This window comes from Gadus morhua, chromosome 5, assembly GCF_902167405.1.
Source record: "Gadus morhua chromosome 5, gadMor3.0, whole genome shotgun sequence".
Taxonomy (NCBI): Eukaryota; Metazoa; Chordata; class Actinopteri; order Gadiformes; family Gadidae; genus Gadus; species Gadus morhua.
This window is the reverse complement of record NC_044052.1, coordinates 15803253-15829856: the sequence shown is the minus strand read 5'-3', so window position 1 is coordinate 15829856 and position 26604 is coordinate 15803253. Positions and strand designations below refer to the sequence as shown.

Here is a 26604-nt window from a genome sequence, read left to right as displayed (position 1 = left end):
GTGTATGTGTAATAACACAGCATTGGTCTGTTGGGTCTTTGGTGTTTTACTGGAGACCAATGTCAGTGGCAGCAGTAGTATCATTTATTATTTTCATCATTATCAGAAGTATCAGTGTTATTGGCACTGATAGGCTGCCTGTTCTGTCTTTACTTTAATCTACAACAATCAAGCTAAATGTGATTATTGCAACTATTAAGTTAACCTATTCGTGTGTTTGAATGTATGTGATAGTGAGAGAGAGAGAGAGAGAGAGAGAGAGAGAGAGAGAGAGAGAGAGAGAGAGAGAGAGAGAGAGAGAGAGAGAGAGAGAGAGAGAGAGAGAGAGAGAGAGAGAGAGAGAGAGAGAGAGAGAGAGAGAGAGAGAGAGAGAGAGAGAGAGAGAGAGAGAGAGCGCGCGCGCGCGCGCCGGACGAGAGAGCAAAAATCATCGCGATGCTGTGGAACACATTTTCTTTCAGGCATGGTAGAAGCCGACTCGTTTATTTCAAAAGGTCCTTCGATCAACCCGGAAGTGTAGTTTTCACGTGTGTTTGTTTACACGCCGTGTTACATTTGATATCTGTGTTGTTTTTCATATTTATGAGCTGTTGTAAATTTGTACCGCATTTTAATAAAGACACACACAGAATAGTCGTTTGTTTTTTGATTATAAACCAAAGAAGATGAAGGTTGTCGCGCTTATAAGGTAACTGAGATATGTTGCTACCTCACTCCTGTTGAGAATGATTCATTTACATATAGCCGGTAGGATGATAATGCAATGCTTAACGTGATTTATCTATATGAATGTATTGTGTATTTTATGTAGTCCCGTTAGACAGATGACATTAGACATTGCAGTCATAGTCATACAACCTAACATTTATAAAATGATAAAACATGCTGTCCTTCGGTAACTAACGTTACTTAACTGTACACAACCTTAATACAATGGGTTGTCAATGAATTGTTGGCTAGTCAGGAGAACCACATAGACCACGAATGTACCACTACATCTTCAAGTACACCTATTGCAATCAAAATGAATTATGCAAATATAGCATTGTTAATACAACATACACAATACAAAACCCCGTTTCTGCATCGCAAACACCCAGACGCCACGATTTAATTGTAAACCACGTGTTGTGTTTCAGCGGGGGCAAGGACAGCTGCTACAACATGATGCAGTGTGTCGCCTCGGGTCACGAGATTGTAGCACTGGCAAATCTGCGTCCCGCTAGCACAGGTGAGACCAGCAGCTGATGTTTTCTTGTTCACTGGGATAAGCGAGGATTTAAATGGGCCAGCCAGCTGCACCGGTGCCTACTAGTCCTGCGGAATCCCTGCTCCTGCAAAATTGTAAATAAAGTACCATGGAAGACCGTTTTGTATTAATCATTCTCAAAAGTACATTAAGGTGACAACGTTTCTGAAATATTTCTTACATATTTGGCTAATCGAATAGGGAGTCATTATGTATTGGGATATTCTCAATACAATGGGTTATTATGAAACATATTGTCACACAATCACAGCGTGCATGCAATTGTCCTGGCAATTACTACATGGTGTATTGCGTCTGGAACAGATGATAGTTGTAAGTACAGATATCATTATATCTATCTATCGATAGATATAATGATTGCTTCAACCATGTCCTCTCTCCAGAGCCCAGAGCCCAGAATATTGTTTCACAGTGAACTGGTCTTTGTGACCGGTCAACCTCAGGGAAAAGGTTAACAAAGGGGAACTAGATAACACCTGCTAACAGATGGGGTGGCCGGATAACACAACCTGAAGAAAACAAAGTTTAACTTATTAAAAACTGAACAACATACAGATTTTCAATCGCAAACCAACAAATGTGTTGTCCTTTGGTTCGAAAAAGTTAAATCACCAGATTCGAGCTGAAACATAGATCAATCTTTGAGTTGCATTAGATAGATGGAGAGCCCAGAAGGATCTCGGGATGGATGCCGCGTGAGCTGGTAAATAATCTGCAAACAATGAATAATATGTAAACGTGTACATTACTTCAATTTACCGTATAGGACTTGTCGTCGATTGTCATTGTCAAAATAGAATATCTACTCCGGTCCCAAAATTTAACTTTGTGCTCGACCTTACGCTCATGTTCGTTAAGTGAACTCAAGCTGAACGAACACAAGCCTAGGGCGGAGACAACTTTCTCCAATATTGTGTGCTTTTTAAACTCTCAATGTCAATTTTGAATATTGTACTTTCAAGTCAATTTCAATCACTAAATTAGGTAACACAATAATAAATGGGCCTATAGCCCATCGATTAAAGCAGTTGCATTTGAAGCATTATGAATGTGCCCAACTGAGTGTCTGTGGATCACAAGGAAGCGCACAGGTAGTTACACGTTTTCCATCCCCAAGCAGTGGTTATTCCGCCAAAGAGAAGAAGACAGAGCTATTCTGTGTGGTGTGGCGTGGTGTGGTGTGTAAACCGTCGCTCGTTATGGCTGAACCAACTGTCTTGATGTCACCGCTTGTTATGGGAACACTACTTGTAACGTTACAATTTAGCTTACTAATTTGCCCATTAGCTAAATTGCTATCCATATATAATATTATAGTGACTGGAATAAGTTTGCCGAAGGGTAGACAATGAATGAGCACGTACATACCATTACTTTTTATTCAGTAAACAATAAGGCTTATCTAGGTTCCGCCTCAGAAGACATTCCCTTTTTGTGTAAATGGGTACTGGTGTGTGGTGTGACAAAGGGGCCTACGGACTGACGTCACACAGGCAGAACTATATGGTTCTCTGGGAAGCCATGGAAGTGTAGTCCAAAAACACACCTACAATTACCGCCATCGTCATAGAGACTGAAATGGAAATCTTCTTCGCATCTTTTCGATAAAATCATAATTTAGCTATCATTTGAGGCATCTGACAGTAAAATGTAATCAGGTGTGATTGAGGAGCAGGTAGGGGTGAGGAATCTTGCCTTAGGATGCCTACGACAGGTACGCATTGGACAGTTTGGTTTGTCTCAGAACCTTTCGGCATTGGTGTCAAGCGATGTGTCCACCACTAAAGGCATTGACTACATAACAAACAAGTTGCATCCAAATCAATGTTATAAAGCCGTATAGACCATGACCATGTTCTCTTCCTTCCTCTTTTAGATGAGTTGGACAGCTACATGTACCAGACAGTGGGTCACCAGGCCATAGACCTGTATTCGGAGGCCATGGATCTGCCCCTGTACAGACACACCATCCAGGGCTCCAGCCTGGCCATCGGTAGGGACTACAGCCAGACAGAGGGAGATGAAGTGGAGGACCTATTTCAGCTGCTGCACCTGGTCAAGGTATGCCAGTGTTCACAGCTAGCTATAAGAGAAGGCTTATTGATTTGGGAATTAATCAGTTAAATTGATGGCATGGGTCGCATGACGATTATTTTATCAGGCGATTCTTAAAGTTTGCTTTGCTGCATGTCCTGAGAATTCCTGAGTATATTAGTGGAACTTACCTTTTACCGTACCATATCATGCCATATCTTACGTTACCTAACCTTGCCATACCAAAAGCTCAATGATTGTCATAATTTGATCTTGTGATATGTAATGTAATACATTATTTGTCAATAATGATTTTGAATTCACATTCTTCCATATTGTCTAGTGTGAATACAATTCCTTGCTTACATTCTAAATAACCGTTGGCAGAGGATAACGCTAGCAATATTAAATTAGCACAGACATTTATTTATTATAAATCTTTTTGCGTAAATACAAGGGGTCACACATCATAGTAAAGACAATGATTATATATTTAAGGATGTTGTAATATATTATTTCCCAAACATGAAAGCTGTTGGCCTAAGCACGCATTAATACTTCAGTGATCTTCTTAGTGGCAAAAAACGAACGGTATCATGTCTATTTTGGCTATTAATGACATGGTTGTGCCCTGTGTGTGTGTGTGTGTGTGTGTGTGTGTGTGTGTGTGTGTGTGTGTGTGTGTGTGTGTGTGTGTGTGTGTGTGTGTGTGTGTGTGTGTGTGTGTGTGTGTGTGTGTGTGTATATGGGTTGGTGTGGTTGGGGGGGACGAACAAGGTAGTAGAGTACTAAAGCTTTTATCCCGCCATGGCTACATGACACATGTCACAGGGTTGAGATGCTTCGCAGGCATTTCTCTGTGGATTCTGAATCACTTAGCCCACCAGGATTTTGTCAGGGAGGCTGGCCTTGTGTGGCTGGGTCTTGACCCTGCAGTAAAACCAGCCAAACAGAGTGCCTAATGTAGGGTGCAACCTGCCCCACCGCCACCACCCACCCACCCACCTCTCCCCAGGAGAACGCAAGGCCCTACCATTGCGCTTAGTTTGTCTCATTAAATGTTTTTCAAGTTTCACTTTCAAAGACGACCGAGTGCCCTTTTTCAGCGCAATATGTGAACACTGTGTGTCAATGTTAAATCAGTTAGTTAAAATTGTATGCCCTTTGCAAGTGCCCTTCATAAACTCCATTTGCGGAATACGGTTTTATTATTTCTTTTTCTTTGGGTGACAGAAGATCAAATGTGGAAAATAATTGCCAAATGAATATTTCATCAAATACCCCCCTATTGCCAGAAAAAAAAAACATTAATTTGGTTGCCAAATTATGCATGTGGCCCCAGTGGTATAATCTGGTGCTAGGAGGTCGTCCGTCTCTGTCTGGTTTTGTTCTTCAGGTTTGCGCACTAAACCCACCGCCAGCACGGCCTACCTCCACCGCCTGCAGCCGTGAGGAAGCTATACCTGGACACACACACACACACACACACACACACAAACACACACACACACACACACACACACACACACACACACACACACACACACACACACACACACACACACACACACACACACACACACACACACTGATCTTACTGCTGTCAGGCCAAACAGATGGCTGGGGTTGTAGTGGTTTGATCCAAACTTAACCCCCCCCCCCCCATCCACCCCCCTACCCCCATAGACCCCTTGTTCCAAGGACCTTGTTACGGCATTGTTGGTGGAGATTGGAGTTTGCTTGACATGTGGTAGATGGGGGTTTGGAGTCGGCCCTTCCCTCCCCAGGTCTGTACGTGTGGCGGGTTGTTTCAAGGCCTTGGGCTCCTCTGTGGGCCCCCCCCCCCTCTACCCCTCGACGTGTCCACGGCGCACACACTGGCCTGAGTGGCGAGGGCCAGTCAGCCTGCCTGAGGGCTTATCCTCACCCTCTCTCTCACATCCTCTCTCCCTTTGTCATCTTCCATCCAGATCTCCGGCGCTGCACGGAGTGTACCCGCACGTGAGAGACCCCCTACGTGAGAAGGCACTTATTTGCCTCTGAGCGTGTACACACACCACCACAGTGGTTGGTACTGTCGAAAAAAAAACGTCCATGTTCAAAGTTGTGTGTGTGTGATGTAAATGTGAATAGGTCCTATTTTACATTCTGTCGGCGTCGCGATGCATCGGGCCGGCTCTGTGCTCAGTGGACAGAGCTGGCTCCTCTGATTGCAGAGAAGGCCGCTAATTTCCCATTTCCAGGGCCTCTCTGGTGTGACCTTGCTCTTCTGAAGGCCAAAGGGCAGGGCATCAAGGGTCCCACGGGGCCCACAGGGGCCAACAGACCAACAGTCCTCGCTCTGTTTTACCTCTCTCATCGTCATAAACAAACCTCCACGATAAACAACTGGCTTCCTCTCTCTACGACTCCCTCTCTCTTTCTCTCTCTCTCTGTCTGTCTTTCTCTCGCTCTCTCTCTCTTTCCTTCTCTTCTCCCTTGCTTTCTCTCTCTCTTTCTCTCTTTTTTTTCCCACTCACTTCTTCACTTTTCTTCTTTCTCTCCCTCTTGCTGTCGCCTACACTTTCTGATTCTCTCTCTCTTTCTTTGTGGCAAAGAAAATTAAAAAGAAAACATAAACTTTCTGACCTCGTACTTTCAAACGCTTCTCATGTTACTTTGGGTTCAGAGTGTCCCTCTCGTTGATGAGCTCATTATACAATGTTTGAATATTTTTTTTATTAATGAGGAGGAAGATTACTCACCAGGGCCAGTAAACACAACGCACACTCCTCTATACAAGCAAATTAAATCTCTTCTCAATAAGTTACATGTTGGCAATACTTATATTTAGGTTTAACACTTTCCAACCTTGCGTCCAGATCTCCCTTGATAAAAATGAGCTGGTATTAATTCCCCTTGTAGTGTGTTGATTGTTGCAGGGGAAATGGAGGATGAGAGACGTAGAGACATGTTAAAAACAACCTCTTCTGATAATTAGCTTTTAAACCAACCGCACTGGAAAAGAACAGTTTCAGCACAGAGGGGAAAAAAACAGCTCTGTTTAGAAAGTGTGATATTTTGAAAGCACTTTCTAGCAGTTGAAATTAATTAGAAGATTATATTTGGCAAATGACATTTGAACATAGATGAAAGCATTTCCCCCCTTGCTGTAAAGTTGATGAGTTTCAGTTGATATGCTTGCGTTCCAACTTTCCCAGTTTGACAACAGTCTTCTTACATGAGTCAACAGTGCCATCTATGGGTGATTCCCAAAATGACAAACTTCCTCATCTCCCCTCACGGTTCATCTCCAAATCAAATGTTTTGGAGCAACACAAAGGTTTCAAAGAAAGATAATCTCTCCCCACCCCCTCCCCCCAACCATTGTAAAAAAGAGAAATAGAGAAAAACGTTGAGCAATTATGATCGGAAAAAAGATAATCCATCCGTCCGTCCCCCTCTCTCGCCGAAGCGGTAATGACAGAGTGACATTGTGGCCCTATCATTGGCCCCTCACTCTCATCACTGGCTGGGTACTTTGAAGTGTAACCTGAGAGACACGCGAGACATAGCATACCCTGTCCCATCCTGAGAGGTTCTGATCTTTGAACCGGCCCTTTGAGCAGTTGAAATAACAGTTTAGTCAGCGGCAAAGAGATGATGAGGATGAGAAATCGCTTTTGTTTTGGATTTAGTTTACCAAGAATATCGAAAAGAATGCAGCCGAACTGTGGAGATGGATCTTCTTTATGACAAAATATTTATTGTGTTAATGTTCATATTCATATTGCACAATTATATCACACATTTTTACTCATTGGTGCCACATTTCAAGTTATTTTAAAGTATTTTAGCTCAATTAAATTTATTTCACATTATATATATTTTTATGCATTATGCAATGAATGTGCTCAGTCAGTGAAATAATAGCGAAATAGCAATTTAATAGAATCAGTCCACATCCAGCAGCCATAGTAGGGTATTTTATCTTTTTAACATGGGAAGGATACCTTTGCCGTGTGTCAGTAGTGTGTCCGCATGGCCAAAGCTCCTCTCTGCTCCTCTCTCTGCTGTAATCTGCCTTGATGCGTGATATAGATCTGCAGTGTCAGTCACCCCTGGCTGTAACGCCAGTCTCCCTGCAGGCCTGCAGAACCCCTCATATTAGTCATCTCACATCCCTCAAGTCCTCCGCCCCCCGTTCCCCCATCCACCCCTCTCTGTCCCTCTCTCCGTCTCCCTCTATCTCTGTGTTCTGTGACCCAACACAGTGGCTCTTTATGCCTGGTGACCCTGTCGGTGTGTGTGTGTGTGTGTGTGTCTGCGTGTGTGTGTGTGTACGTGTGTGTGTGATGAAGGTCAGGTCAGCAGGGTCTCTGTTACATGATAACAGGCCTATCTCTTTCCGGGGGTGCGTGCACACAGTGTTGTAGCAGTGGTCACCTCTCCTTCCCCCCCCCCCCAACCCCACTCCTACTTCCTGACCCCCCCCCCCCCCCCCCTTCTCTCTCTTTCTCTCCCTCTCTTCCTCTTTTTCTTATTTTTTTTCTCCTGGTTCTCTGCCTTTCAACACTGTACAGGAGGGAGCTCATTCCCTTGTCTTTCTCTGTCCCCATATCAAATCTCTGTCAATCCCAGCTGCCAAACTACACCGTGGTTAACGGTTTTCCATGTCATCCTGTATTTATGTAAGGTTTATCCAAAGTGACTTAGTTATATATATTTTGTAAGATAGACGAGAAGAATCTTTTCAACACCCAAACCACGAGAGTATGAAAGCCCCTCTGAGTTGGCATCCCTGCACATTCTAAAAATATACAAAATTGAACTTAAAATAAATAAATCACCCTCAATCTTATTGTGAGCATCAGTTTGATTATCTATAGCAAGGATTGTTATGGATGATCATAGCAGTGACGGAGCCATAATTGGTGGATATTGTCACATTGTCGTTTTTTTAAAAGATTGTGGTTTGGAGAAGCAAACTTTATTGTCTGATAAAGACGATGATGAGGATGAATGAAGACAAAGCCATTTAAGAGATCATTAGAACGATAAGATGACAATAGATGATATCCATGCAAACACATTTTGTACAAGCGCTAATTAGCAGCACAGTGACATTTCTGTCACACTGCGACCGGGCTCCGAAGCTAGATGAAAATGTTACGCTCAAATCACATTTCCTCTCCTGTAATTTATCCAATCTTTCCTGAAAACCATTGGTCTTTGAAATGCATTATTTTCTTCAGTGAATTATATCTGGGGTCAATAGACACTCAGCAACCTCTACCCTTTTTATGAAGCCATTTTTTTATGCATTCTTTACTCCGGAGCGGCACGAATGGATGAGGCACACTTCGTTCCCTTGGCCTATATAGATGACAGTATTCCCTTTTTATTGTGTGTTTAAATGCCTTGTTTTTTTGTGGAGATAATGCCTCTTCCTGAAACACGCACACTCAAACACACACACACACACACACACACACACACACACACACACACACACACACACACACACACACACACACACACACACACACACACACACACACACACACACACCCCTCCCCACTTATCATCGGCCCTCTCCCTCTTTTCTGTTATCGACTACAGTAGACTAAAATGGGGCCCTCTGAGGTTGGTCAGTTAGTCCACAAGTTCAAACGTTTCCTTTTTTCTTAAATTCTCTGTTTCACCTCTTCTCTTTCCTTTCTTCTCCTCCTCCTCCTCCTCCTCCTCCTCCTCCTCCTCCTCCTCCACACATCAGCACCCCTCCATTTTGGTTGATGTCACACTACCTGGAACCTTCTTGAGCCTGGCGTTGTTGTAGGTGGAGGTGTTTTCATGGAGGGGGACCCCCACTGTGAGGGGAGAGAGAGGCGGGACAGCGCGGTCTATTGGGGATATAAACAGAGGCCTAGAGAGGAGGAGGAGGCAGACAGACGAGAGGAGTTCTCAGGCCGAACAAGGAGCATCACACTATTGATTAGAGAGAGTGGAGGTGTTGGGAGACAGGTCGCTGAGCAGGGGTGTGAAGAAAGGAAGGAGAGAAGGAAAGGAGGAGGGAGGAGGGTGAAAAATCAAACACACAACCCTTCTTTGATTACCGGCATGGTGCCGAATTAGACGTACATTGGGGGTTTAAAGGGAAAAATGGATTTCTTTAAAAAGCATGCTTAATACATAAATCATGACCTCTGGGGGTCACAGTGACTGTTAGGCAAGCCGATCGATAGCAAAGGTAATGTAAGCTTGTTGTTGACGCTCTTATAGTGCTAAGAGTCATCCAAGATATCATTAAGATCTGTTGCAAAGACCTATTTTCGAGGCAATAGATTAGAATGGTTCGGCCAAAAAGAAAAAAAACTTTGGATCGTTTTTCTTGTAGGATTTGAAGCCGAATGTTTAGTTCTATAAAACCGTCGGTGTGTGTGTGTGTCGGTGCGTGTGCGCGCGTGTGTGAGCGTCAGTCTGTCTGTCTGTCTGCCTGCGTGATAGCCATTGTTGTCTTTTCCTTTGGTCTGCCACGGCTCGTATTTATGTTGGTTGGGTCGGTGGCGGAGGGCCTGGGTTGGCGGGGCTTGTTTTGTACATGAGGAAGGATAGCATTAGTGCGGAGATAATGGCGCTGTACATTGTTCTCTCGCTGTGTGGAAGTGGCGGGACAGGATCTATTAGACGCAGGCCCCATTTCCCTCCAACTGACTCTAACAGTTCCCCCACAAACATTAGATAAAGAGCCCTAGCCCCAAGCCTTTGTAATTTGTTTGCATTTTTCTGCTTAATGTACTTTGCTCAATCTTGTTTAGCGATGATGGAGGCAGATAGCGTTATCTAGCCTCGCCAAGGGCATGAGCCAGTAAAATTGCTTGGTTGAACATTGTTGCAATAAAGAAAATGTTTTTTCCTTTTTTTATTTTCATCTTTTTGATGCTGGAAGAATCTGGCTGGGTCTTGGTGATTTGAGCAATAGGCTTATGTTGTATATGGCCACCGTTACCTTTAATGGAAAGCTGTTGATTGTGTTTTGCTAGAATCACCTTCCCGTTTCATGATCGGTTTGAGGTCATTGTGCTAGAGTGCAAGGAAATCGAATAAATACATCTGAAATGAAATAAAGTTAGATTTATGTCAATTATGTGGATACCCAGCCCGGCTAATTAAATTAGCTTATTCCTCTTTTGAATATGCTGCCTATTTTTCATGCTTATATATTCATTATTAATTCTATCTTCAATAATGAAAATGATAATAAATGGCAATCTAAAAGATTTACGTTTCGTCTCATTGGCAACACTTTTGGCAATATGCTTTAGTTGTTCCCATAGATCTTGGGAACGGTATAGCCATCGACACCCAGCTTGTAACATTCATAGAACTGCATATTCAAGTGCTTTCATCAGTGATAAATAGGTTAATCACCATTGTGTTAACTCGTTGGATTGTGACTTAAATTACATCTATTAACCGAAAACTCTTCAGGATTGGTATTCCAATAACTCATTAATATAGTTTCTCCATCTTCTTATTACATCTTTGAATATTTATGGTTATACTTTCCTGAATCAACAGAATAAACCGAAGTAAGTGTAAAGTAAGTACATAAAAAGATAATAAGATCTAACCTACTGTTGTCTCAAACAAGCTTATCCACGAGATGTAAAAGCAACCTCTTAGCACCCCTGGGTTCCACTGCTGACCTCCCAACCCCCACAGAGTGACCCGGCTCCCCATCAGCCTGGCCCAATACTGCATCACTGTTCCCCTCCGACCAGAAGGATAAAAGACAGCTCTAAATCAGTCAGCGCCCTCGGCCCTTCTACTCTGAAATTAAGAGGCTCTTTTATGCTCTGTATTGTAGCACGTTCCCTTTGAGAAATATTTGTGGTAGGGCCCCCCATCACCTCCTGCAGCTAAAGTCATAACCGGCCGTAGAAAAACACTGTCTGGAGTCTGGAGGGAGTGTAAAATCATTGCCACTATATTTCCCTCCAGTCTCCCTGGACAGGCCGTGAGGGGAGGGGGGCTGGTGGAAGAAAGAGGGCTTTTTTTGGGGCAGAGGGGGGGCTGTCTGTTTGGTCTTTGGAGAATGAAACACTGGAGAGCCCAGAAATGCTGAGAGTCTCGATCCTGACCTCACCGGGAAAACATTTACATTTCTTAGTGTACGTTCTCATGTCGTTTTGTGCCTGACTGTGTGTTTTGTGTCAGCGCGTTGTGTGTGTGTGTGTGTGTGTGTGTGTGTGTGTGTGTGTGTGTGTGTGTGTGTGTGTGTGTGTGTGTGTGGGGGAGGGGGAGTCGAGTATGTGCGTTTGGTTTTTTTAAACAGTGGCTTTACGTGGATCATATGTATTTTTTAAATCTACTGAAAATGGTGGCTTTCGTTGTGGTCTACAACTTATGTTTACTTTCCCCCGCACACTTTTCCTTATTGGGAAATCCTCTTCGCCAAGCATGGATGGACTTGTTATAGACTTTGAAATTATGATACAGGTCAGTATCAGTCTTATTCTCGGTGGAAATCGAACTTTGAAAATCCCTTGATTCATTCAAACGCCTCGCCAATATAATGACTACAAAACGCAACTATTAGTGTCAACTTAAAAAACCTTTAAGCCGTTAATCCTCTGAGCCTTAAAGGAGCAATTGATAATCTGTTAAAAGTAGAAACAGTCCTTCTTTTATGCAGGAATGGGGGTGGATGTCTTTTTTTCATGGGCCAAGCAATAAATATTGCCTTCTGCCTGAATTGCTGGTATTCATGAACACACATTGATAGACCTCCCTATGTCTCCCTGCTGCTTCCCAGCATTGAGTTTTCCATGCCTGTTGATATGGAAAGCCTCCTTGTCCTTGGCCCGGCTCAAACCATGGCTTTGTGCTTGCCTTGGCCTCCCTCTCTCTCCTCCCCTCTCCTTGCCCTGATGACTGGACCTATGTTTGTGTAACCATATATATCAGGGAGGAGGACGCTCGTGAAACGTTAATCTCCCCTCTTTTTCTAACACTGATGAATTTCTAGGTTTTCCAGCTGCACGGCCTGGCATGTTTATGCCCATGCCCCGTTGCCCTGTAGGCCTCCTCTATCACTGCAAAGGCATCACTGTCCACACCACAGCCAGAGTGTGTTTGTCTGTGTGTGGATGTGCGTGCATGGTATGCTTTATGTGTGTCTATTTAAAAAAAACATCAAAGCTTTATATTCTCATGCCCATCAACAGTAAGAGTCTGGTGATAGATGAAGAATCTCCAACCTCCCTGCTTTTTCCTCCCTCGCTCACTGGAGTCCTGCCCGCAACGGTACCAAGTAATCTCGTCACTTGTCAAGATTCTCAGACTTCACGGACGTCATGACTTGAAACGTGTTGATGAGGCAATTGGGGCTATTGTAGCTACCTCTCCTACATCTCCTCACACTTGCGTGGAGGTCCTAGTTCCCAGCTGAGGAGAGCAGATTTCACCAGATTTTTTTTTTCATCTCTCTCTCTCTCTCTCTCTCTCTCTCTCTCTCTCTCTCTCTCTCTCTCTCTCTCTCTCTCTCTCTCTCTCTCTCTCTCTCTCTCTCTCTCTCTCTCTCTCTCTCTCTCTCTCTCTCTCACGTCTGGACATTTTGTATGTTTTCAAAGCAGAAGGTCTTGGCGAAGAGTTTGTTTGTTCTCGTTGGTTCCCCACCTCCCACTCACTCTCCATGCGGTTGCGGAGTGATGCCCGGTGAGTCATCACTCCAGCCGGTACTCGAAATTCCGAAGAAGAACAACCCGTCATTCGACAGCTGCTTCAAGTTGACGGCTTTGTGAAAATTTTGTAGGGATCGAGTTGTGGAAAGATTTGAAGAAAACAACAATCTTCTTGTTGTTTCTAAAGTTGGTGCCACTCTCATCCAGGGTCCCTCTGGGTGAACCACCCTGAACCTTGAAGTACATTTGTCCGCCCTGAGATCTGGAACAACGGTAACGGGGGCGGTCGGGTGGATGGGGTTTGGGGGGGGGGGGGGGGGGGGTGATCGAACATTAATATCCAGTGTTGCATCCAGCCATCACCCTAAGCTTCATGGCAGGTTTTGGAGGGAGGGGAAGTCAGGACACCCCCTACAACATGCTCCCCGTTACATTACACACAATTGCTTGATCCCCCCGGGGGGGGGAAACGTTCTCGGCACTTCCACCACATCAACATGTATCATTACATCAAGGTCTGCCAATCCCCCGCATGTATACACCGTTGAGGGAGTAAGAGAGAGAGAGAGAGAGAGAGATGGGGGGAGGGGGAGAGAGGGAGAGAACAATGCTATTAGATTATGGCACGCCCTGAGCAGATGTAATGCAGAGGCGACTTTAAAACCACGTCGCGTCCAGCCACTCTCTTGATGGAAGAGAGGGATGAAGAGGGGATGAAGAGAACTGAGAGGGAGAGAGGGTATGTTAGAGCGGTGGGGGGTGGGGGGGGGGTTAAAAGAGGTGTGGATATGACAAGGAAAACAACAACAGCGGCCATGAAGAGAGCGTGACTTTTACCCCGCGATGCCCTTGAGCAAACTGTCATTCAGAGCACTTTAATTAATTTCTCAGCGCTGCCTTCCCCGCCATCAAGCTCAGGCACGCCATATACACAGGAAGGGCAATAATGTGATGGAAACCATGTCAACAACTTCGGATTAGATGTATAAAAAGGGTTGACTTTATAATGTGGAGGAGACGATCTGGCTCTCTTTGCGTTATCCCGCGGCGTTCAGGTCAGCCGCTGCAGCAGAAGTAGGTAATAAGAATTGGATGGAGTGGGAGCGGTACTGTTTTTTTTTATTTCTTTCTTCTCCAAAACGTCGCCCTGCATTGTTAGGGTGTATAATTAAGACTTCATTGTGACAGCCATTGAGAGAGGTCTAATGAGGCCTCTGATGTATTCAACGTGAATATGAATATTGAATTTTTAATATTTTATGGGTTTCTAATTGCCCTGGTTGCCGTTAATGGCTTTGTCTGTTGGATATTACCCAGACAGAGTGTGAGGCGTAATTGTCTCTAAAACCCCCGAGTTGAGTTGATCTAATAGTCACAGTCGCACGCAAGAGACGCTTTTGTTCTCTCGTGATTTCCGCGTTCGTATCTCCAGGGCAAGAAACACAAATCTTGACCGAGGGGGGGCGCGTCTCCGGCTGCAAATACATTTAAACTACACTCCCCCTCAACCCCACCAGCAAGACGCATGTATATATATATATTTATATAATTAAAATATATCACGCACTATGCGCTACCTTGGAATAGAGTTTAATGGCCGTGTCGTTTCTTTGTAGAGCATGTCCGCCGGCCTTAATCTTCCCCGTCGCTGACATCTTAATAACTCAACCCGCTTCATCCATTTCCACAGGAGACTCCGGCATGCGGGGGGAAGGATTAGTTTAATGAATTTGACAATTAGTAACAGAAGTTAATGACTGCATGGGGCTAAGTACCCTGATGGACAGAGCTGGGGGGACTGAGCGCCTGCTCTGCTCTGGGCTATACATCCTCGTTAATAGCTGGGCTGTCTATGTGGGAGAGGGGAGACTGCGAGGGGCTGGACCCGGCCTTTGTTTAGTCTGCCTGGGACGGGGCTCCTTTGGGGGCTTGGAGGCTGCTGGTGGTGGTGGTGGGGGTCCGTGGTTGCCTTGCACTTTAGGCCAGGATTTAGTCCTGCTGGATGGGCATCCATTAACCCAGAACCCTCGTGGTACCTGGAACAGCTGATCCTATCCTAAAATCCGTTGAGGGGTTCGCAACGGGGTTCAACCTGGGGGAAAAAACGGACTCAAGATCACAGGGAAAAGATGGACGTTTCTCTGTGTTTCATTTTTACTGGGATCCCATGCCAGCAGTCATGAAGACGAGAGATGTGGTTTGTGGGTTGGCGTAGTCCTGGTGACCTTCTGCCTTGATTTATGTTATCGTTGCCATTGCTCCTCACCCAGATCCCCCCCCTAACGCAGTCAAAACACCACTTGGGCCAGATAGCGCTCATAAAGATTTTATCGAACATTATACTGTGGTTCATAAGCCGCCTCTTAGCCTTTTCAAATATTCAGACCGTAAAGCATTTGGATAAATATTTCAACTAGCATAAAGTCTAAGTTTGTATTTTTTTTACAACGCCATGAGTACACATGGTTGCAGGTACGCATTCACACAGATTTATGCATCCCTTCCTCATCCCCCCCCCATCCCCCCATCTCCCCCCCATCCTACTTTAAATTACTTCACACGCTTTTCCCACAGTAGACGGAAAGTATGTCTAGAATTCACACAATCAAATTGTCTCAGTTTGTCTTGCGCAGCATTAGCAAGCTCCTCATTCCTCCCTGTCTCCCGATGATAGTCGTAATGGCAACCATAACAAAATCATATCCAAAAATAACCTTCCCTTTCTCCGGGGCCTCTCTACGAGTCCCTCTCAGTGAAACGGCTTTAGCAGTTAGCCCCTCCATTGGAAAACAAGTAGTGCGTGCTGCGAAAGCTAACCTCTTGTTATCGTAGGGAGGATCGGTCCAGGGTATTTACCGTCTGTGTGATAATTGTATCTGTGGTGAGAGTGGGGAGAGAAAGAAGGAAAAAGGAAAACACACTTTTGGTGGGGCTCGAAACCTCTGAGGCCTCGTCCGATAAGCACCACAGTATGCTGAGAGAGAAATGGACAGAACAAGGTAGAAATGAGAGCAAGACTATGGCTAGCAATGGTTGCTGTTATACTCCTCCCACGTTCGCAAACATTCCTCTTTTTGTTGTTGTCCTATTGTCTCTTCGTTTTCCCCTTATTTCATTTCTATTTAGATCTTTCTCCACTTCAACAATATCTCTCACTCCTAATTTGCCTCTTTAGGAAGTGGCAATGTGTTTGAGGATGCGCATGATCATCGTATTGGAATAGAGTTTATATTGTGATTCTGTACCTTGAAGTACTTGCTTGAATCTGTTGTAGCTCTTTTCTGCGTTAATGTTGACAGTCTGGTTCAGTTGCAGTCACTGTATTGATTTTGACTACAAAATATGCTCGATTTTAGATCACAATATATACGAGTAAGGAATTCCCAAGTCAATGCTTAAATCTGTTGTGTTTATCTTCATGTCAAAAGTCGAATTGTAGGTCAAGTTTTTTTCTTTGTCTCTGTGTACAATATACATGTGTGTGCGTCTCCAACTGTACATTTTTGGACGCTGTCCAAGTCTCATACCGTGCCTCGAGGATGCTTTGTGGCTACTACAAACACAAGCACGCGCACGCACACACATACACACACATACACACACACCTTTATCTGATTAGCTGCGCGTCGCTGGGGCAGTGTGTGAATTTTTTTCCATATTTATGTGTGTGCGTGAGTGTGCGTGCGTGTGTGCATGTGTGTATCTGTGTGTCAGGCCCATCGTAGCGCAGCACAAAAGCCCCAGGCAGGGCACGGATTTCATTTAGGAAAGTATCAAAGGTTTACACGCTGTACGCTTTAATCAGCATGTTTATCAGGCAGAGAGAAATTGCAAGAAGGGACCACAGGGGCCATGGCGGGGGGGGGGGCGGGGAGCTGGGAGGGGGATATCTTGAGGACCAGTAGGCTGGGAAATTGATAATGGCTACAAGGTAATTTAGTGAAAGACCGGTGCATCCCCATGCCGCCTCTACCCTGGCCTCTCATTCTAATTACAACCCGTGTTATGTTCTAATGAAGCCGCAGGTGTGTGTGTGTGTGTGTGTGTGTGTGTGTGTGTGTGTGTGTGTGTGTGTGTGTGTGTGTGTGTGTGTGTGTGTGTGTGTGTGTGTGTGTGTGTGTGTGTGTGTGTGTGTGAGTTATGTTCATGTGTCGTTGTTTTTATATCAGTAATTCAACCATGACGGAATATAATGCAGTCGTTTATCAAAATTTTGTTTCTCTGTTATACAATCTCCTAAATGTGATGGTGTATCACAACGAGTTTATCTTAATGCTTATTATTATTATTATTATTATTATTATTATTATTATTATTATTATTATTATTATTATTATTATTTATATTTGTGTTTTATATATTTATAACACACAATGCCCCTCATGGATACATTTACAGACGTTCTGAATGCAAGATCTTTTAATGTCAACTGAAAAAAGTAACCACACGCACCTGCACACACAGAATCACACGTAGAAATTCCATATCCTTTTTAATGTCCAGGGCATATCAGTTTAACTTGGAGGCCTGTCCACACACTCTGTTTCTTTGATGTTTACTTCCTGACAATGTGATAATGGACTTGTTGTCACCATGTAATATTGAAATGTTTCCTCTTTTTTTTGCACCTTGCCATATTGTTTACAGCAAACGGGTGCGTTGCATTGATGGATGATGATTGATGCATCTCTCGTCTCCTTTATTCGTCTCCATGGTTGAATGACAGTGGAACAGTGTTTGAAGAAAGGCTCTTCCCCTGTTTCCTCTGCTTGTCCTGACAGGAAAAAGAGGCTGTGGAGGCAGTGTCTGTAGGGGCCATTCTGTCCGACTACCAGAGGGTCCGTGTGGAAAATGTGTAAGTATGACACAAACACACACACACACACACACACACACACACACACACACACACACACACACACACACACACACACACACACACACACACACACACACACACACACCTTCTCTATGAATGTATCTCAATACATAATTATTTACAAATGATGATATACAAAGATAATCAACCCAAAAAAGGGCCATGATAAGACCCATTGTGTCACTCAAATATTCTAACTTAAAATGATTCAAAAAAGACATTCAAAACGTATACCTCTGCGTGTTATTATTGCCATTAATTTCAATGATAATCCTCCAAGGCATGCAATTGTTTTGCTTTACATTAATGCAGCTCTGCAACAGGGCTAGTGTTTGGCGCACCTATTATAAGAGCTGTGTGTGGTTTTTTTTCACTCTTCTTCTCATTCCCTTTTAAGTCATTGTTCTTCCTCATTCTCGACCTTCGAGACCGACCACTGCAATTTGAAGCGTGGTAGCACAAGTGTCTCTTGTCTTATATTTCCAACAGAACCGCAGAGCTCTCTGCTTATGAACAAATCCTGCTGTCAATCAACCTTTGTTTCCACTTACCCACCCCAGACACACACACACACACCCAGACACACACACACACACACACACACACACACACACACACACACACACACACACACACACACACACACACACACACACACACACACACACACACACCTCGAGGCGTCTCCTCAGCCTCTGACCTGTTGCGACTCTGGTTACCTGCACGGACCGGTGTGCCCGTGCACACGCGTATGTGCGTGTTTGACACACGTTAATGCGCCAGACAAGTAAAGCTTAAAATGGTGCCTTCTCAGGATAATTACTCCTTTGCCTTTTCTCAGACAATAGTCGTGGGTGGGAGTGTGGTCTGTGGCACTATCAAAGGGCCGGCCTGCCCACAAGTGGAGAAAGTTTTAGAGCCAACAGTTGACGCGTCAATCACTGTGACCACAACTGATTACTTTTGAGTCATATAATCACACGCTTGAGTCCAAACACACTGTGTTTTTTTTTTAGCTACAGGTCATTTAGGAGCAGGTAGAGGTTATGAGACTTGCTCAAGGTTTGCATACAGGTGTTCTGTGTACATCGGGGATTGAACTCAGAACCTTTCAGCTGGGACTTGGAACCTTCTTCCCATCACCAGACTACCCTGGCCCTGAAAGATACTCAAACATACATACAAACATACGTCAACTCTTATGTCCCATGCTGCCGTCCTTCTGCAGGTGTCTGCGTCTGGGCCTGACGCCCCTGGCCTACCTGTGGCGCCGCGACCAGGACTCTCTGCTGTCCGACATGATCTCCACTGGCCTCCACGCCATTCTCATCAAAGTTGCCGCGTTCGGTGAGTTCGTGTCGCTCCCACACCAATCTCACAAACCATCGGCTATTGTGCAACGACGATTTACCGCTGGGGACCACGGCTGATATTTCTGGGTGTTCTTGTGTAGCCGGTTAACAGATATCCGGGCCAAGACTGCGACTTCCATGCGCCGGTTATTGTTTTACAGTCCGCTTAGCAACTTGAGCCGCAAGAATGGAATTGTAGTTGATAGATGACGTCTACAACAGGATTCTTTCACAATTACAGAGTGTGACGTTCCTGCACAGAATACACAACCATCAGTATTTTTGGTAGATGTTTCAGATCCAGACCGCATTTCGGCTTATCTCTATTACCAGATATCAAAGCTTATCTAAAGCTAAATCGTCGTCAGATGATAGCCACTGGGTTTTCAAGATTGTTACCCTCCATACGGACAGTTTGGGTGCATTCAACCAAGACTCAAACGTTATCGGTCAATACTATTCGGACTACAAAAAGACACAGATACCAAAATCTATCCCTTATGCAAACCGTCGTCCATCTTGTTTCTCGGGACAGTGGCGGTGCGTGGGTTGTAGTTGCCCCAAACGTCCCCTTCTTGTACGCTTAACGTTTGGTTACTTAATCCCTGTCCTTTTCATGGCCAAAAAAAGGAACAAAATCCTGCCACGGTAAGACCGACTTTCTTCTTCGTTGATGAAAGGGCAGAGAGACTGTGGGGGTAAGCGAGAGAGATAGGAGGGAGGGGGGGGGAGTTCGCGGTGCTGTTTGTAATCAGAGGCGCGAGAGGGAAAGTAATGCCCGAATCATTAATCTAAGGCTTAGCGGTGACGCTGAGACCTGTGCCAACGGCGAAAGCATTCAGCCAGAGAACAATATGAAAAGATAAGAGGCAAAGAGAGAGGAGGAGGAGGTAACTGTCGGCGTCTGAAAGGGGGTGCGGGGGGGTTGATGGGGGGAGTGGGGAGGGGGGTAATGCATAGTCAGTTTGAAAATGCATTGCGTGGATTGGGAGTGATTTCACCGCAACGCTAATGAAACCTGTCAATAAGCGCGGCGCGTATAGCCATTGTCTCGAAACAGCATTCTGTACTCCGGCTCGTGCATAACTCCACCTTTGTGGTCCGTGAAGTGCAGATTAAAATCTAATACATCTCATTTACCTTCTTATTCATCTGCTTCTTTTTCTGTGTGTCTCTCTGGCACTCAGGGGTGAGGTTAATGGGGCTGTCATCTACTCTGTCTACCTACCTGTTTTGGAGCCTGAGGACAGAGGGATTGGATTACAGAATAACAGAAGAGTAGAGAGAGAGTTTTTCTTTCCTTCTTTTTGTGGGTACACGGTGGGGGTATTTCTAACCTGTATCTACTTGACTGGGGGTACGGATTTCCTTTGACCACGGCGGTGATAAATGATGATTACAGCCACAAAAGAGTCTTTCTTTTTTCATTTTCAAACCGCGCGTGGCGATAGATCACGATGCAGACACTGTTTACGCGCTCCTTAAGTGCTTGTTGTCGCCTTTGGTTGCAACCTGTTAAGGAGAGGTCTCGGCGAGACCGGTGACCCGCGGAACAAATTCAGGATTGTCTGCATGTCTGTCAACACCGCATATGAGATGAACGAGATACGTGCTACACAAAGGAATGCTTAGGATTGGCCACCACCCATTAATCCTTTGCACTGTATCTGTCAGATTTATTTTTTGATGGTTTAATGAATGGCAAGATGATTATCAAAAGTTTGCCCAAGGCCTTGTCATGGTTTGTTTGTTAAAAGTTTGCTTGAGACTTTTTTTCTTCTTTGTACATTGGTCCCATATCAGCGGTTGACATCTATGACTATGATCTATGACATATATGACTCTAATTGGAATTCCCTAAACCCATTGAAGTGATGGTCAATTAGAAAAAGGTAATTAGCCAATTTGGTTGACCCTTTTGTTTGAACCGTCAACTGTCTGGTCTTAAAATGAGGCGCTCAATGAACCCTGTGACTTCTCGTTGTAAAAAAACATCACTAAACACAGACAAAAATCCCCAGAACGCACATATTCTGCAATTCCCCCGCTCCCATATTACAATTACAAAGGAGCATTACCTCAGGTGTACCGGAATGTGTATCTTAGCTAGCTCTAGGGCTTCTGCAGTGTGGGGGGGAAAGAGAGAGAGAGAGAGAGAGAGAGAGAGAGAGAGAGCGAGAGAGAGCGTGAGAGTGCACGTGCATGCGCGTGTGTCTGAATATGTGTTTTGGCTACAGGTAGAGAGAGAAAGATCTTATCACCCTGACTCCTCACCTATCCCGAGGCGGGGGGTAATTAGAAAGCAGAGAAGTGAATAGGGTTGCAGGAGCCCAGGGCACTTTAGGCACCACTCACATAATTGCAGCTTTGGCGGGAGCAGGTCTGAGCAGTGAGGTGTGCTGTTTTGGGGAGATTGGCTGACAGAGGGGCGTACCCCTAGGCCTTAGGTGTGTGTGTGTGCGTGTGTGCGTGTGTGTGTGTGTGTGTGTGTGTGTGTGTGTGTGTGTGTGTGTGTGTGTGTGTGTGTGTGTGTGTGTGTGTGTGTGTGTGTGTATGTGTTTTTTTTGTGAGAAAGCGAGAGGGAGAGATTTGGAAGGATTTACTTGCACGGACCTCAGTGGGAGATAAAGAACAAGTCTTGCAGGGCAAAGGTTAAAGCCACATCTGAAATGGCAGCCAAAGTAGCTCATGATATCCTGTGGTGTTTGGACTGAGTAATATGGGTTTCTTGTTTGCAAGAACTAGTCTAGAGGAGCTTAGTATTCCTTCGTTACCGACTTAAGAGGAGGGATGGAAATTAATGGTGAACGGATCAAGAAATAAAAGAAAATGGTTATTTTAAGATGACAAATCCGTAGAGTGAAAAGACAGCTGTCCAAACGCGGGATTATCTTCGAAGTGAATTCTCTTGTAGCATTCGTTTTTAATAACAATGGCAACCTTAAACCCACACAGAGATAGGGAAAATTCCAGTCTTTGAAGATGCGGAAATGCATTTGTTGTGACGTCTGAACTTTTCCTGAAAAGGTTGATCGCATCAGGATGTCAGAAGTCACCTCTAATTGGCGGGATAGATGCAGACATAAGAGAGAAAATACCAAAACATCCTGAACAACCAGGGATTCGTTTTTTCGGCATTATCTCATCATCATACATCATTTACAAGCATGGTAATTGGCGATTCCAAACGGGACCGTTAAATATTCATGTAATTAGTTAATTGATTGATTAGCGCAGGTGGCTGCGGGGTTGCAGGTTCAGTGTCTCCTCCAGCAGTTAATTGGTCCTTAGCTACATATATAATTGGCGTGTGTGGAATCAAGGCTGATCCGTCGGAAGCCCTTTATCACTGCGTGATCTTTTCCACTCTCCGCAAACGCTCCCCTTTGTGTACGGTGGGAGAGGTTGTTGCGTTGATACATATATTTTTATTGCCTTCGTACAGCGTTCTAACCACCGCCATGCTAATTGTCTGAAACTGAACGCACGCTAGTAATACAATTAACATCACATACAATGTATTTCGCAGTTTTGCACATGCATACCTGTAATGTTATGTTTTTAGTCTAAGTGCATTGTGTGTTACAGCAGAATGAATAAAGACTAAAGTCATAATACAGTCGTTGCCAAAGCCATATATATTATAGACCGAAATGTATGCAAATACTCACTGCATAAATAATTGTGCGGTAAATGACTGCATACTAAACAAGGAAAAGTCCTGACCGAACAATACGCTTTTCCTTCCAGTTGTCTTTCAACTAATTTTAAAGACCTGTTATTAAATTGTACACCTGACAATAATGTTCTGGTCTCTATTGTTAACTGGTATTGTAGTGAAGCTCTGTGGCAATCCAAACAAAGCAAAGAAAGACAGTGGCAGCAGTGATGAATTAGTAGCTTGAGGTGCTACAGGGTAACCTTGGCTCAGGTCACATTCTCTTTTCAGCCTCCTGCCCAGAGTGCGGGTTAATTGCGTTTTAATTTAGTAATTATAGAGAACATTATAAATCAACGTTGCCGTTTTTTTTTTTACATCATCAAGGACAACACAAACATACAAATAATGTTTAATCTGTATTACTATTATTTATTTATTTGTTTGTTGGGTGCTGGTATTCATGAATGTTAAGAATAGCATTAGGACAAAGTGCCATTGATTGTCCACTAGCCAAACCCTGTTTTTGGTTCAAAGCGATACACAATAGATGGATTGTTTCCTAGGTTTTGATGTCTCAAGACATCCATCATACCTATTCGTTCTGTTAACCCTCACCTTGGCCCATTCCCAGCAAACATTAATGTCTTTGAACAGAGTCATCAAGTTAGTTCAAGGGTTAATGATGAAATGAACAAATGGTAGAAGCTATGATCATTTATAAGTTTTTCAGTAATATATATCCTCATTTAGCTCATCCTAGAAAATCAATTAATTGGTTCTGCTATTTTTTTTATTGAACTAACAGTTTTTTAACTGCACTTTGTTATTGCACACCTTTTAAATATTATGGATTCTATGGTATTATTTTTGACCTACTACCCATATTATTCATTGGAAATATTATTCTATTCCCTTTCAATTATTCCCTTTAGGCTGGCCATATACCATACGATTTTTATGTGATTATACTGCTGCAGACAACTTTTCTGTTATCGGAAGGAAATTCAATTAGGTGAAATGATTGCAGTTTCCCCATCAATGTCTGGGTATGAATGTGTAAATGGTCACAAATTAAATTGAAGCCGTCTTAATGCAATCTGTTTCAAATCAGGACTCCTACAATAATGGCAGACTTGTTTGATATTATTTCAAGACCTTAGTTATGGCTCATCTTTTGTTCAGTACTCACCAATCAGATTAGTTCTCTGGAGATGTGAACATACAACGAGATAAGTTGTTCCTAATGACACATCGTCAGCACAATGCAGAGCACTTACAATTCTACAGAAAGTGCCACTGAATAGATACAGTAAGTACAGTTATACTGTAAGGGAAAAGTTGTAGGTGCAAACCATAGAACTAACTATCAATAGTTGTGGTTTGCAATCTTTAATTGGTTGTGACTGATAACAAGCTATTGTATAACAATATCTAGAAAGAGTGGCTTAATTCGGGATAAGACCCCCAAGGCTTTAGAAAATCATGCAGTGAGTTAAGTACTTTTTCAGCCTGAACTACTTTTTAAATGTATTACAAGATGCTGTTAAATAGGAGATTGGATTGAACCTTCTTGTTATCTAAAGTTTTCCAAAGTATTGCTTCCTCTCAGAATCTTTTCTTTGTGTGCATGCACCATCCTTTACAGTTTCTTCTGCTGTTTTATTTTCTATAAGAGATTAAGATTGGGTGATGTTGAACAACTATTGTTTTGCCAAAGGTCTTTGAAAGCATTTGTCTGATGTAGCTCACCTTCCACCACAGAAATGTGTATTTCTTGCATTTAAAAGCCGAAATGTTAACCACTGTGAATCCAATTTCCTCTGCCTTTTCTCTCAGAAGCGAGGATTAAAGGTGTTCCGTCAGTCAGCATGCAAGATCTAAAGACAACCCCTTTATGTCGATGATACTCTACTCTACAATATCTCAAATCTCCTCCAGCTTCTAATTTAGCATTAGGCTCAGTGTATATATCAGAGCCTGGGAAAATTCAGATCTACTTTCAATTAAATGGGCTGCCTGCCGCCGCTGGCTTACATAAATCGACCTTTTAAAGGTAGGCACGGGCCAATCAGGCTTGCTAAAAAGCATTAGTCAAAGGCTTTGCCCACCAAATAATTGCCATTGACTTTCAACAAGGGGAAAATAGACTGCAGAGTTCATCTTTTCATCTTTGAAAGCCTTGGATTTCATGAATGAGTTGTTCTTTCAACAGACTCAGGCTTATTATTCAGTTGTAGTTCTTTAATCTTTACAATAAAGCAATTGTATTTTCCTACATTTTTACACTTCGATTATTTTACATAAATGCCTTTTCCACACATGCAAGAGATACAAAAATTCTTAAACGCCTTCTAGACTAAACTTTATTCCTTGATAAGCCCAACAACTTATGATAAGGCAGTAAAGCGAAATGTTCTTTCTCATTACATGAGCCTTGTTTTAAAAGTTCACCACCTTTTAATGGCGGTTTTATCGAATAACACAGGATAAAAAGAGCCTTTTTTAAAGGACAGCCATTCCTCTTGGTCTTCCTAAATGACGCTATTCTCTCCGCCAAAGTGTGGTCTTTGCTGTCTCGATTGGCAGACTAATGGCCACTTCTAGTGGGCTTATTTGGGTTTAATGTTGCATAATGAGGTTAGGTAATTGGGTTTAGGTCAAGTTGTTAAACAGGTCGAAAAGGAGACGGCGATGGGAAGATCATGCAAATGAATGCAGCTAGATTTGGAGGAGACTTATATGGGTTGTTGGTCGGGAAGTCTCTTTCTTCTTTTAAAACGACGGTGGTCCCTAGTGGATTCATTGCACCTATCTCCATCTCCACAACAGTTGTGTTAACCTTTTTAGTCAATCAAGGACGTCAATTAGGAGACACTCGTACAAGTGTTAAGTGTTCCTAGGGACAGATTCCATCGTTTGAATGGCACTTCTACGTCATTTTCACCGACGGGCTTCCTTCACATGTAGTTCTATCATCCCGCCCGTAAATATCAAATCATGTAGCATGTATTATTTAAGAGAAGGAAAGTTAATGAACACATTAAAGAAAAGGCGACATCCCCTAGCAATTTGAAGCCAATCATTAAAATGTGTTAAAAGGCATGACTAATTAAAGGGGCTATTTAAATAGGATGGAATTTTAATGCTCTCATCCCCTACCCTCTTTTGCGCTCTCTCTCACTCTCTCTCTCTCTGTCGCTCTATCTCTCTCTCCCTCTCTCCCTCTCTCCCTCTCTTCCTCTCCTCATTACCTTTGTGGCAGGGTTAAGATGAGACAATGTCGAGATTAGATATTCTCACACTAATTAAAGACCATAGTTCCCCTGGGAAGAGAGTAAGGGCTTCTTTTTCTTCTTCTTCATTCACCCCATCATCTCCACCCTTTTTCTCCACCCACCCACTCTCTCTCTCTCCCTCTCCCTTTCTCCCCTAACTCCCCTCCCCCTGGATCACTGGGTTCTACAGCGAGCAGGAGAGAGGGGTGGTGGCACTACTTGGTCTGAGATGTAGACCGCCTGTCATGCACAGAGTTAAACTGTCACCACTCTTTCTTCCATCCAGACCCATCCACCCCCACACTCATGCCTCCCTCCCATGCCTACTTCCACATGGGACAACCAGGGATGACACATTGACCTTTGGGGTTGTCAGGGCAAAAGGATCTCACCTTATGATTCATTTGATCCTGTAATTGACCGCGTGGCCGAAAAAGGTGTTGGAATCGGATTTCATGGGGAATTACA

At 43.7% G+C, this 26604-nt stretch overlaps 1 protein-coding gene across 1 annotated transcript in view; it reads left to right on the top strand.

The window, feature by feature from the left end:
* Nucleotides 1-483: 483 nt before the first annotated feature.
* Nucleotides 484-26604, top strand: part of dph6 (diphthamine biosynthesis 6) — a 65693-nt gene continuing 39572 nt past the window's right edge. Inside the window, exons 1-5 of the mRNA XM_030357242.1 lie at nucleotides 484-688; nucleotides 1140-1231; nucleotides 3147-3331; nucleotides 17751-17824; nucleotides 19077-19195. Coding sequence (XP_030213102.1) covers nucleotides 666-688; nucleotides 1140-1231; nucleotides 3147-3331; nucleotides 17751-17824; nucleotides 19077-19195 — 493 coding nt within the window. The 5' untranslated portion in view covers nucleotides 484-665. The remainder of the gene's footprint in view (nucleotides 689-1139; nucleotides 1232-3146; nucleotides 3332-17750; nucleotides 17825-19076; nucleotides 19196-26604) is intronic.